This window comes from Asterias amurensis, chromosome 11, assembly GCF_032118995.1.
Source record: "Asterias amurensis chromosome 11, ASM3211899v1".
In the NCBI taxonomy this organism is placed as follows: Eukaryota; Metazoa; Echinodermata; class Asteroidea; order Forcipulatida; family Asteriidae; genus Asterias; species Asterias amurensis.
In genome coordinates, this window is record NC_092658.1 from 5,700,851 (window position 1) to 5,714,953 (window position 14,103).

The 14,103-nt window shown below is 40.3% G+C and overlaps 1 protein-coding gene across 4 annotated transcripts in view; it reads right to left on the reverse strand.

The window, feature by feature from the left end:
- The window catches only part of LOC139943846 (uncharacterized), a 44,975-nt gene extending 31,636 nt beyond the window's left edge, over window positions 1-13,339 (reverse strand). For all 4 annotated transcript variants that reach the window (XM_071940684.1, XM_071940683.1, XM_071940682.1 and 1 more), the window contains exons 1-5: window positions 13,173-13,339; window positions 5,842-5,942; window positions 2,695-2,936; window positions 1,796-2,054; window positions 1,211-1,403 (exon numbers count right to left, since the gene is read on the reverse strand). In XM_071940684.1, the coding sequence (XP_071796785.1) occupies window positions 1,211-1,403; window positions 1,796-2,054; window positions 2,695-2,936; window positions 5,842-5,876 (729 nt within the window). In that variant the 5' untranslated portion in view covers window positions 5,877-5,942; window positions 13,173-13,339. The remainder of the gene's footprint in view (window positions 1-1,210; window positions 1,404-1,795; window positions 2,055-2,694; window positions 2,937-5,841; window positions 5,943-13,172) is intronic.
- Window positions 13,340-14,103: the final 764 nt, after the last annotated feature.

Consider the following 14,103-nt stretch of genomic DNA (forward strand, 5'->3'; position numbering starts at 1 on the left):
TTGTTAGTGTGGCAACCAAAATAACACAATATACTCAAATAAAATGGCGGTGATTAAGTGTGTGATGTGAAAGGAGAAGGTGGGGATATTTATAGTGACGTCTGAATGACTCTTGCTTACCCTCTATTTAAGTCCGGCATAAAGGTACAAATTAACAAAAGGTGCACAAACATCAATGAAAAGTCTGATTTTCAGAAAAAACAATATGCCTTATTGAGTGTTTATAGTATGGGGGTTTGCTTGTTTTACATTCAGGCTTTGTGGTGCCATATAAATTACACAGCACCTCTGATAACAACGATCATGCAACAAAACCAACCGTTACATTCTGTAATGTCCTTTTGTTACTGTCATTTGTGTCATCCAAATTACACATTACCTCAAAAACAAACCAGATCATGTGAACTTCAGCCATTATCATTCTGCTCTTTTGTCATTATTTTGTCCAGCACCCAGTATGCAATAACAGTAAAAACTTATTAATCTCATTACACGAAAAAGGGGTCCCGACTACTATCCAGGGTTCGATTTTAACAAAGCAATGAAATTCATCGCAAGACAAATCGTCAGTGTTACAATAGTGATTTGTATTGTGACATCACACTTTACTTAGCAGCTACGATTGATTTCGCAGTTAAGATCAATCCTTAGCTTTTTGTGAAATCAGCCCCAAGCCTCATTTTGGATTCATTGATTTTGAACAGCACAAAACAAAATGGCCGCATAATTTTTTATCATAGAAACAGGCCATGTCGGAATGACTGGCTTCAGCCAGTGTGGCAGGAGATCCTGTCTCCCATGAGATTCTGTCCTCCATACAACAAGTTGTGTATAAATTTCATCTGAAAGCGCCCTCTTTGGAATCAACTCCCTTCAGCTCATGTTAACTACCGTATCGGGGGGCACATGCACCGAGAGACAAAATCCCTTGACGCTGAAACACCAACAAGTTCTACTCGTCAACCCTGTGGTTGCAGCCAAACTGCTGTAGAATTGAATTTGTTTCAATTGGATGCGACAATGGGAGACTTTGGAACACTTGATGGCAGCAGACTTACCGGGTAAAAGTCCATTGTTTACGTAGTTCTGAGCACGCCTCATTACCGGGAACAATGGATTTACCTGGTAAGTCTGCTGCCACCTAGTGTCTCAAAAGTCCCCCACTAACGAGAAAGAAACACAAAAAGAAAGAAAGCGAGAGATTTCCTACCAGGGTGCGATTATCTTCCTCAAGTCGCTTGGTTCTCTCTTTGACATCGTGAGTGATGCTATTAGACTCCAAATGATGTGTCTCTACCTTGCCTTTGATTGTTCGTACCTCGTCTACAAGGGTCGTCGTGGCCCTCTCTAGCTGCTCCCTTAACCTGTTGGCCTCGTCCAGGTCATTACGAAGCTCTGCTATTCTACAAGGGGGGGAGGGGAATGGTCACCGAAATGTTAAAACTTGGAGCAAGTTTGAATGCACATATGTAGTTGACTACTGACCAACAATGTGCATACACAGTGACGCAGAAAAATGTGCCAAGCATACGTTTCTGCAAGATTTCTCAAGTTGGCAGAAAATTACTAGGCGCGCATGCACGTTGTACATGGACTTGCTTTGTTACGTCACTCATGGGCTAACCGTGGGTTAACAAGCATTTACCATTGCTTTTGGTAAATAGCTTTATGAAACAGAAATTCTGCTAAAGGGACACTCTGTAAGCACAAAACGGCTGCTTCACGCTTTATGAAATTGGGCCAGGAACATTTCATGAAAAATATGAAAAAAAGGGGAGATATTTCTTCCACTAACTTGGACAATTGCTGATCACGCCTAGCAACGAGTTCTTGTTGACTTCCCAAGACTGCCTGCTCCACCTGCTTGGTGTGATTGACCAAAGCCCCAACGGCTGTCCTCTCGTCCGATACCCGCTCCTCGGCTCGCTTTAGTCGCGCTCCCAACTGGCCAATCAGGTCGTTGCTGGCCCGGATGTTTTCTGCGAGGGTCTGACGAGACTGACGCTCCCCCTGGATGGCTTCTTCGGTACGATTGTGCGATTGTTTTAACTCGCCTGCAAGAATCAGAACAATGTTTGGGTTTTTTTTATCTTAAGAATCCAAAAAAGTTTGGTCTTTCAACTCTGGTCAGGTCTAGAATTTCATCTTTGAAAGGGCAAGGCCATTTTCATTTTGCAATGGGTACTTCCATTGGAAAATAAAGTCTATGGGGAAATTTTGAAGGGGCACCAAGGCCAAGACAAGGGGCAATGCTCAGCAAGCGTTTCATTCATTTTTTTTTTTATCAATGTCATGCAAAATGTGTAATCTTTTTTTTCACTATTTTCTTGTGACCCAGATGGCTGGTCGGTCTCAAACTTCTACAGGTTTGTCAATTTATGTAGGCCCTATATGGTGGATTACATAAAATGCCTACACTGCCAGCAAACTGTTTTGTTAGCAAAAACCAATTCTGTAATGTTCCTTTAATACACATCAATGTAAAGCCCGGTTCATAGTTCCTGCGAATGCGAAGCAAATTTGACCTGAATTTGACCTCAAAACTCTGTTTTTTGCAGCAAATGTTTCGCAAAAGTTTAGCACAGTTGCAAATTATTTGTTGCGAATATGTGATGTCGACATTCGTATCGCATTTGCATTCACAGGAAGTATGAAACGGGCTGAAGGGGTAAAAACAAATTCTAAAGGACTCACCCCTCAACCTGACGACTTCTTCAAGCAGAGCCCTGCTCGACTGCTCAGACATGTTGAGCCTGTCCTCTACCTGTCGAAGCCTATTCTCTGCATAGTCACCAGCGTAGGCGGGGATCGCTGTGATGTTTGAGATCTGAGAACGCCTGCCCCCGATGGGTACAATCTGATTGTACTCATTGGGCTGAGGCGTCTGGGATCCTTGGATGGCTGGAAGAGGCGCCTGCCCATATTTGTTGAAGGGACTGTAATTAGGGTAGAAATTAGCATTCCTTATCAATCTCGAAGGTAAGGGTATTTTAACTTTGCAAGGGTCGAAACATCAGATCATTCACTATTTTTTGCATTAATATCATAGGTCCTTCTAGTTTGCAACTGCTATTTCTATTTTCTCATTTTAAAGATTTGTAATCCAGAGCTGCCAACATTTCCATCTTGCAATAAGCAGGGATGTGATAGGCTGTTGATGAGAACAAAAACTGAACTCTGACGGAAAGCACGAAAGCGTGTGAGCTCGGAAACTTGCGAGCATGAATGCCAATAGACCGTATTGAATATATGACATCACCGTTCAAATATCTGCCCTACAACATGGCGTCTGTGCGCATGTGAATACGTGTGTGCGTACATGTGCCGTAGAAATCAAACCAGGAATGCTGCGTGCTTCTTTGATGTACGCGTTTGGAAGCGCATACGGTTTGACCTACAAGATGGCGACATTCATAGTAAAAAAGGGTTATTCAATACGGTCTTTATTGGTTTTATAAGCCCTACTCTGCAATCTGGGGCGTTATTTTCCATTTCTTTTAGCAAATTATTTGAAAAAAAAGAGAGAAAAAAAAAATAATCCTTTTATTGAGGCAAACAGCCGGAATTACAGTTAAAATTCGAGAAATCACATCCCTGAATCAGGGAGACTGCACAAAAAAAAACCAGGAAGATATTTAGAGTTACATTCATCATAATAGGGAAACAGTTTCCTTAATCAAGGAAATTTAAGTTTATTCGTCAGAATATGGAAAGATTAGTTTATTTACAGGCAGCTCTGCTTACCAACGGTAATAAAATAAGCTTCACAGGATGCTTACAAGTTTATCATTATTACCACTTTTGATCTTAAAGTGGGCTTTCCAATAATACCCAATTTCTTTTCGGCTATGACCAAAGTGTGAACCACACATGTACCTTAACTTCTCAAAAATTTACAATGAAAGTACATAATTCAATTATTTTATTTTTAAGAAAACAAGTGTCATTTCTACTGCCTGGCATTGCAGGCCAAGTATCGTGCAAATAATTCCGAATCAATAACTTGATGGAAACAACAGGAAATGAATGATTGAAATTTTAAAATGTTTCCTCTTTTTTTTCTTCTCACAAACTACTAATTCTACATCAAAAATTTTTCCACTTACATAATCAAACATAACACTTAAAGGGTGTTTTGTAGGACAAAAAACACAATGTCCACAGATTTACACTAAACTTGCACAGTTTGAAGATAATGATTGTAGAAAGCTTCCCTGAAAATAGTACGTGCTGAGATGCTGTAGTTTTTGGGAAATGAGTAAATAAATGTCATGAAAATTATTTTAAGCATGTACAAACGTATTTTCATGACATTGTTTTACTCATTTCTCAAACTTACAGCACCTCAGTAAGTAATATTTGAAGGGAAGCTTTCCAATCATTATCTTCAAACCCTGTAAGTTTAATGTAAATCTATGATCATTTTGAAAAAGTACCTAAATCCTTTAACACATAACACTAACAAGAATAGCCACACTAGAACAAAGGTTTTAATATTAGTTAATTATCAGCCAGTTCAGAGCTGGCTACAATTTGCCATTAGACGCAACAATCAATAGCAAGGCTGCTTGGCTGCTTGGCCTAGCTATTGGTCTGAAACCTTGTAAGCATTCCCTGCAACATACTGCTCGGTTGCCAGTGGCAACTGTAAACAATAGATTTCACAGCCGGATGATAATTACAATGTGTTGAGAGTGTTACTGGTTTGTGATGGTGTCTGTGTCCACTAATCCGGCCTGATGTATTTTAATTTACAATGCCAAAGTAATCAAGTACGAAATATGAAACATAAATAATATTCTCCCGGAATCCGAAAATCTACTCCGCTGGATAGTAGAATCACCATGTATGTAGGCCTATAGCAAGACAGTTCCCTAAAAAATCAAAAATCTACCTGGCAAGTAGATACACACATGGTGTTACCCCGCAAACAATGATACCTCACAATACAATGCCTCAAATCCCATTAAAAATTTTCCAAGATATGAAATAATTCTCCCAATTATGCTATTGTGGAACTGCTGAATAAATTAGCTAGCTGATCACCAATACTTCTTTACTATTGTTCCAGAAACAATGCTTCACTATAATGAGCCAGAACCTTGCCCTTAACGGAACATTCATTGAATCTCATTCAATGGTAAATTTAAATCCTCAAAATGAATTTCTACTCTGGTGTTAGCAGTAGCTGCTGAATACTACAATGCAAAAGGGTCTCATTAATCAAAAACTGAAAAACCTGTCATCAAAAATGGTTTGTCTTTGCGCAAGCACCTCAATGTGTACAATGTGCGCAAGACCTCAATGTGTACAGATGGCTACATGCACAATTCAAAACTCCAAAATGTTTTATTATAAACAGCTACAGAAAAATCTATTTCAATTTTGGGTTGAACAAGACTATTTGACCAGAGTAAGATTTGAACCTGCGACCTCCGGATGAACGTGTCAGTCGCAGGTTCGAATCCAGCTCTACTTAACATTCCTTTGTTCAACCAAACCTTAATATCTAAAGCTTGCCCGGTCAGTTTCCCTTATGGTTTAATACAAAACTAGTAGATTTCCGTTATTCAGTTGTAGATTTTAAAAATATATTTTGCTGGCCTACTTTGTAGTTCATGCCTCTATGTATTTGTCTGTTGTACATGTGTTTGTTCACGTCTACTTTTAAATTTGTTGGCTATGTTCCTCCCGTTTTTATGGTCACATACAACAAAGTTCATTCATTTTAGATATTACATGCACACTGTGTTCTTTTTGCCACACTTTGTCTTGTCCCGTCTTGTCCCACCTCAGCGCGTCTGTCCTGATCAAGGAAAATATTACAAAAGAACGACTTACAATTGCCCCCCGTCGTCTGCCCAAGGGAATGACATCAGCTACAAACAATCAGAAGACATGAAACCTCATGCAGTTAACGTGGGTGATGCTCAACTGTAAAACTGTAAAATGAAAGAGAAGACAACAAAAAAATTGTTTTTTTTAGAAACAATTGTCATTTTAAATGAAAGGAGGAAGCAAAGCCCCTTTCACATTACAGAGCTAATTCCTATTAGGAAATAAAATTCAAGGGGAATTCCTAGGGAATTTCAACCCAACTGCTACCTGATCTGTGCTTCACACTTGGCAACTACTCACCCTCAGGTTATGGACTGCATCCCAAGCCCAGGGGTAGCAGTTAGCCCTGGGGTAGCCCAGGGGTAGCAGTTATATCCCTGGGGTAGCCCAGAGGTAGCAGTTAGCCCTGGGGTAGCCCAGGGGTAGCAGTTAGCCCTGTGGTAGCCCAGGGGTAGCAGTTAGCCCGGGGTAGCCCATGGATAGCAGCTAGCCCTGGGGTAGCAGTTAGCCCTGTGGTAGCCCAGGGGTAGCAGTTTGCCCTGGGGTAGCCCATGGATTGCAATTAGCCCGGGGGAGCCCAGGGGTAGCAGTTAGCCCTGGGGTAGCCCAGAGGTAGCAGTTAGCCCTGGGGTAGCCCAGGGGTAGCAGTTATATCCCTGGGGTAGCCCAGAGGTAGCAGTTAGCCCTGGGGTAGCCCAGGGGTAGCAGTTAGCCCTGTGGTAGCCCAGGGGTAGCAGTTAGCCCGGGGTAGCCCATGGATAGCAGCTAGCCCTGGGGTAGCAGTTAGCCCTGTGGTAGCCCAGGGGTAGCAGTTTGCCCTGGGGTAGCCCATGGATTGCAATTAGCCCGGGGGAGCCCAGGGGTAGCAGTTAGCCCTGGGGTAGCCCAGGGGTAGCAGTTAGCCCTGTGGTAGCCCAGGGGTAGCGATTAGTCCTGGGGTATCCCAGGGGTAGCAGTTAGCCTGGGGGAGCCCAGGGGTAGCAGTTAGCCCTGGGTAGCCCAGGGGTAGCAGTTAGCCCGGGGTAGCCCAGGGGTAGCAGTTAGCCCGGGGGAGCCCAGGGGTAGCAGTTAGCCCTGGGTAGCCCAGAGTAGCAGTTAGCCCGGGGTAGCCCATGAATAGCAGCTAGCCCTGGGGTAGCCCAGGGGTAGCAGTTAGCCCTGGGTAGCCCAGGGGTAGCAGTTAGCCCGGGGTAGCCCAGGGGTAGCAGTTAGCCCGGGGGAGCCCAGGGGTAGCAGTTAGCCCTGGGTAGCCCAGGGGTAGCAGTTAGCCCTGGGTAGCCCAGGGGTAGCAGTTAGCCCGGGGTAGCCCAGAGGTAGCAGTTAGCCCTGGGTAGCCAAGGGGTAGCAGTTATAGCCCTGGGGTAGCCCAGTGGTAACCCTTGGGAAGATTGCCTCATTGCCTCCTGGCCATTGCCTCCTGGCCATTGCCTTGGTGCCCCTTGATGATCCAGTAGAAATTTACAATTTCCTCATATAGCCTACATAGGGTATATTTTAGGAACAAATCCTTGGTGCCCTTGCCCTTTCAAAAACAAAACATACATTAAATGGCCTGAAAACCTCTCATTCTGCAATGCACCATGGAGTTATGTGCATCTTTCAGCAATTTATCCACGCTACCATCAAGCTGTATTGACCATAGAAATATTGGACACGTAATTAGGGACACTGTGACCACACAGTTATGGTCTTACAAAATTAAAATCCCTTGTTCAATATTTCTAAAAATAGTTTTCCATGAACCAAGCATTAGGCCTAATACGCAACCAATTTTGTTTATACATGTAGTTTTCCTTAAAGATCAACTTGAACAACATATTGGGGTAGGTTTTTTAAGCAAATGTCAACAAGTGTACAGGAGGGAAAACTTACATGTACATGTTTGACCCCAAAACAGCATCATGAACGACAGTCAAGTTTAAGAGTACTTTCGTTCAAGGTAATATTTATTATTTCATACGACCTTCAAATCACTTAATATTGAACTGGTAATGGACTTAACATGACTATACATGAATAAGGTCTAATATTTTAGTAAACCAGGGTCATCATTCGGCACTTAAGTTGTGTCCATGGCCGCCCCATCCTCAGGGCCATACAGGGCTGCTTAACAGCTGATTTTGTACTTATTGCAATTTCCATTTCTAGACAGGACCGTAAGCACAAGAAAAGGCATACTAACCTTCTGGTGCTTATGTACATACTAAAATGAATTATATACGATACATGGTGGTCGCCAAGCTGGCCACCATGCTTTCGTTCTAACCTTTGAAATATATGCTTATAAATGCTTAGAGGCAATGGCACGAAAATGTGCTTACCGTTAAGCAGCGCTATGACTTTGGTCCCAGGTTGAAATTAGTGTGCATTCCATTGGGCGCCACCGTCACTGTCTAATAGTTAGCGACATGTAAATGGAGTCAACTGACCGCACAATTAAGGTCCAGCAAATACAAATTTCCTCCGTGGTGTAATCAGCCAAACAACTCAGTTCATGAAGCATAATAAACTAAACCCAACCAAGCATGCAATCACCTTTCATCATTAATGCAATCACTTTACTGTATAAATTCACGTAAATTTTTCAATTGTCTCTACCCACATGCCGTCGACAGCATTGTCAGCAAAAATACGATACGCATCATCAACCACAAACTATAAAATACCTTCCTTTTAAAGGCACTGGACACTATTGGTAATTTACTCAAAATAATTGTTAGCATAAAAACTTACTTGGTAACGAGCATTGGACAGCTGTTGATATTATAAAACATTGTGAGAAACGACTCACTCTGAAGTAACGTAGTTTCTGAGAAAGAAGTAATTTCTCACTAAATAATTTAAATTATTCTCTCGCAACTTTGACGACCAATTGAGTTCAAATTTTTCACAGGTCTGTTACGTTAATGCTTTAGTTAAGACTGGTTTTTGACAATTACCAAAGGTGTTCAGTGCCTTTTAATCACTAGATGCTGAGAGCAAGATGCGACACGCTTCAGTGACCACTAAGGCCAGTCCAAGCTAGCATCCATTCAGTCGTTAACACAAACCCCACAATATCCAACGTGTTGTCCTGAAATAACTCCGGATCAATATCTTGCGGGAAATGTGACACATGCATGCACATGTTCTCTGTGTATAGATCCTAAATCTACATCCACTTGTTTGCAAAGTCTCCAATTTAAAAGAGGAACAATACACAAATTGATTTTTGTAAGAAATGGGCATTCATTAAAACCGTCTCCATTTATAATTTTTTTTAAGTCAACACAACAACAATTAGGAGAGCCCCTCATCTCCAGTAAGATGAAAGAGAGATGCATTTTAACTCTCCTGTACAGCTTCAAGCAGGAAAATTTCATTACGTAGGGCCCCTATCCATTGAGTTTTTTAAAGCAAAAAGTGAAGACTTTTCTTTTTAATCTTGCAAATTGTGCTTTTATGTAGATTTTTCTTCATTTTTATGTCTACTAGGCACGGGCCTGTATGCTTCATTTTTGAAAGGGCAAGGGCACCAAGGCATTTTCTCCTCGGTAAAAGGCGCCCTAAACGAAGAAATTGTAAAATTCTACTGGAGAATTTCAAGGGCACAAATACAATGAACAGTGGGCATGAAGGCAATCGCCTTAAGTGCCTCCGTTAGGTATCAGGCCTTACTACAATGTACGTACACTTCCCTGAGGTGTGTGAGTGTAGTGGCTGAGTGGGAGAGTACTGGGACATTTGACTCAAGTTGTGATGGATGGATCATCAAGTGTGGGTTGGAGTCCCGGTCATGACACTTGTGTATCATTGTGAACCAGTGAGGGCTGAGACTGTATTTTGTTGGATTAAAGATGCTATGTCAGATTTTTGGCCGATTTGACCCAAAAATTTTGATTTAAAATTCAAAAGGTATTTTGATGGGGGTCGAGAAAGTAACAAGCTTTCATTTGAGCCATTGCTCGAAAAAGTCCGTCAATTATTAGTAGCAGTGAAATAAAGTGGTCAAAATTAGTTTTTGTCGGGATCCCGACAATATATCACGTGACCAATTCTTATGTGTTTTATAAGAAACGTTTTAAATTTTTGTCATGGTCCCTGACCATTAAAAGTAAAAGTTAAACTTTTTTTCATTAGAGCGGGTGATACTTTTTGAAATACCATTCACTAAAAAAATTATATTTTTTAATGTTTGGGGCCAAAAATCTGACATAGCATCTTTAACACCCTCGACACTAATTTAAACAGCTTGAGGTTGTATGCTCCCTAGGGAGTTGAGAAAGTTTAAATAGTATTCCTGATGAACAGGAACAGTAATGTTGTAAAACGCCTTGATCTACGTAGCTATGCTAGGATGTGCTATAAAAGCCAAGTAGTTAAAACTAAGCTTGGGCGATATCACGATATTATCAAATATCGCGATATTAATTTGGACACGATTTCGATATCGGATGGAATTGGTTTTAATCGAAATATCGAAATATCGATATATCGATTAAATATCGCGATGTATTTGCTAGCTGATACCCCATAGGTTTGGAGTAAAACCAGAAGAATAGGTCATTAGAACACCTCTCTTATACTAGGACTGTCTCTTCTGCAACTTTCACTTTGAGTTTTAAGACTGATGATGTCAAATTTCATTAATCGCGATTATATCGAATATCGCGATATATTGTCGGCGATATATCGTGAATAAAATAAATCGATATCGCCCAAGCTTAGTTAAAACTGGTGCGCATTAAATGACTCAATCTTTAAGATTTAAAATGCTTCTAGATCTTTCCAGCTATTAATTTTAACAAATTCTTGTCATTGCTTTATCATACATGTATAATGTAAGTAGGTGGTCGCAATTGTTCATTTACAAGCGGATCATCTTTATTACAGAAACCAAAAGACACCACAAGGCTCACCCTTAACACTAGCATGGAGTACATGCAGATCTATATCTTCCAGGAAACACTACTGCTTTAGGCCTTGAATTCTATCTTCAAGAGGGCAAGGCTATTTTCATTAAGTCTTAAGAGTTTATGGGAATCTTCTGAAGGGGCAACAAGGCTAAGAGCAGGGCAACGGAGGGCACCGACGGTGAATAATTCCAGATGCAGCTTCACATACCCTTTTTCTACAGACGAGTTTAACAATTAGCGGTAGATTCAGTAGAACTTGTAAAAAAAAAATGATGCAGGGCCTTAATTAAATGCACGATTGAAATTACAACGCTCGACCCACTGAGTAATGGATTTATTGAAATATTGAACATACATTGTAGGCTCACACGGTTTTTTTTATACCGCTCTTTTATGCGTGCACTATCAGGGTGGTAAGAATTGCTCAACAATATGCTCTGGTTGTCATGGGGATGAGACAATATCGCCAGATAGAAAGTGATCGTAATTTTACAAATTCAAGGCTAGTGGGTAATTGACCATTTGATTTGATTTGGGTAGTTAGTATTGAGCTATAGATAAAAGGTATTATACATGATTGGTATTAGGATAATAGACATTGTTGTTTATTTGTTGTCTGAATCTTACTGATTATGTTTTAAAGGTGAATGTACGGGAAAGTGTAGATTCATAGTCAAATATACTTGTAACTGAAAGCGAGTACATTGATGTCATGAATATACACTTAAGAGTTTATTCTCTGAGCTATTCAACTATTTCCCACAATCTTTGTACTTCATCAAAATTCTTTGTCGAAAAATTGATTTTAAGCATAGTGCCTACATGATTATTGGGTACAATGTTTTGTTTAACATTGTTTTTACTAAAGTAAATTGTTTAAAACTGAAAAATGTTTTTGAAAAATGAAATATCCAACATGTTTTCAGCTGAGTTTTTCACATCATGTTATTTTTGAAAAGACAGTTATTTTCAAGCTGAAGTATCACTTAAGTTTGTACCCGCTCAACTGTAGATTCGTAATGACACAGTTGTGTGTAGATTCCCAAAGTACAGTTAAGTGTTAATTCGTAAAAAGAAAGGCAAAAATCTACACTTTCATCAATAAAGTGACGTCACAGAAATAGTTTAAAAATTGAGAGCCTTTTTATTTTATTTAGCATATGAGTACAAACTCATCCTAATTTAGGATGGGTTCAATGCGTCTTATGTCTATGAATACAGTTCTACTTAACTCGTCCTAAGTCCTAAGATTAATCCTAAGTTAGGAAGAGTTTAATTAAATCGACGGCAGTGCCTTTAACTTGTCAACCTCTTGAGTGCAAAGACTCAGTATTCTTAATGCACAAGCCAGCGAATCTCATGACACACTTTACAGTTCCCCGATACGCAATCTGTCATCGGAGTCAACGAAATATTGTGAAGTAAAACGTTGTAGTTTTTTTAGATGTGGGAGGAAAACCTCAGAGAATTATTCCAGGAAAAAACCCACTCAGTCGAGTAGGGACTGATAACCCAATCCACACAGTGCTGCAGGGAGATTCAAACCGGGTCACAGAGGCGGAAGGCGAGGCCAGACACTTACACACCAACCTGACTGGTTCTAGGAGTAGGACAAACGACACCGTCTGCATATCAATCATGGTGATAATTATACTCCTAGCTAGAACTATTTCGGTTTCGTTCCGCTATCATCTCCGGGAGACGATAGCGGAACGAAACCGAAATAGTTACGGGGGACGATAGCGGAACGAAACCGAAATAGTTACGGGGGACGATAGCGGAACGAAACCGAAATAGTTACGGGGGACGATAGCAGAACGAAACCAAAATAGTTACGGGGGACGATAGCGGAACGAAACCGAAATAGTTACGGGGGACGATAGCGGAACGAAACCGAAATAGTTACGGGGGACGATAGCGGAACGAAACCGAAATCGTTCTAGGAGTAGGTGATGATTACTCCTAAAACTATGAGGTTCGTTCCTCTATTGTCTCCGAGACGATAGAGGAACGACCTTCATAATAATAGTACACTACATGGTTCTAGGAGTAGGCCTAGGTAATGAAAACATATCCAAATAAATATCTTTGAAATTATCAATGTTATTGTTAGTGTTATGATGATCTAAATCATTTATGAACCAGTTGAGAAACTGAGTTGTTGTGACTTCGTTCGACATAAGTCAAAAGAAAAAAACTCAATTTGAGGTAGAAACCAACAGGGCCGGGAATGCCCCCAACAGAGAACAACAACATTTCACTATGCATGGAGGTAGATTTATGAGGGGGCAAGCAAAGCTATGTTTACAAAATAATTAAACTGATGATACACACACAAAAAAACAGCGAAGAAACAAGATTCAAGAAGAGACTTTGTTTATTTTAAAGTAAGTCAACAAAGTTTGCATACAAATAATTAAAACAGATAAAGTGTATTACCTAATCCGGATAACTCCTTCTCTCCCGTTTGTTGATAGTTCCGCCGCTATTCAACTTAATCCAGTGCAATACTTAGCGGTGCAAATAGTGTCAATAAAATGCCGATATAAGAAGCATGAAAGAATGGCCCTAGCGTACACGGTATCATGGGAACGAAAGATGGCAATCCGTCGAAACCTGAATGACAATCAATAACAGAGGGCGCCCTACTACAACCTTGCTTATTTTTTTTACAAAGTTTGGCTGAAGTTTTTGAGAATTTTATTTTGAGCTAACTGCGGCGCTGTAGGCCTAGCCTATTCGAAATTTGTCATTAATATTTCGAACAAAAGGAGTACAGCGCCTCAGTAACTGGGTCTAATTAGAATCATTAGGCCTGTAGCTTTTTTTTCTGTGAGCCTTTTTCAAGCCTATGAAGATTTGAAATTTTAAAATATAAATATGCACTGATAATGGGCACCCTTAGTAGTTGTTATACAGTCAAAGACCAGTTTTCTCACCTGGGTGTTAACAACAAATCTGCAAAACATTGGACTCAATTGGTCACCGAAGTTGCAAGAGAATAAGGAAAGAGAAAACTTGTTGCACAAGTTTGTGTGCTGTTATATATGCCTAAAAAAAGACTTCAGGCCTGAAGCCTTTTAAATATTGAGTAAGAAATACCTTTCTAAAACAAAAACCGTTACTACAGAGGGAGGCGTTTTTCACAATGTTGTTGGTGTATACCATCAACAGCTCTCAATTGCCGCTTACCAAGTAATTGTTTATGCTAACAACTATTTTGAGTATTACCAATAGAGTTCAGTGCCTTCAAATGATGGTTACTTGATTTTAGAGGACAACAGGACAGTGAAATCTCAAATTATTCAATTAAAAAACAACAAAACAATGCGAAATTTGATCAAATTTCTTTTTCAGAATTCTGTTTTAT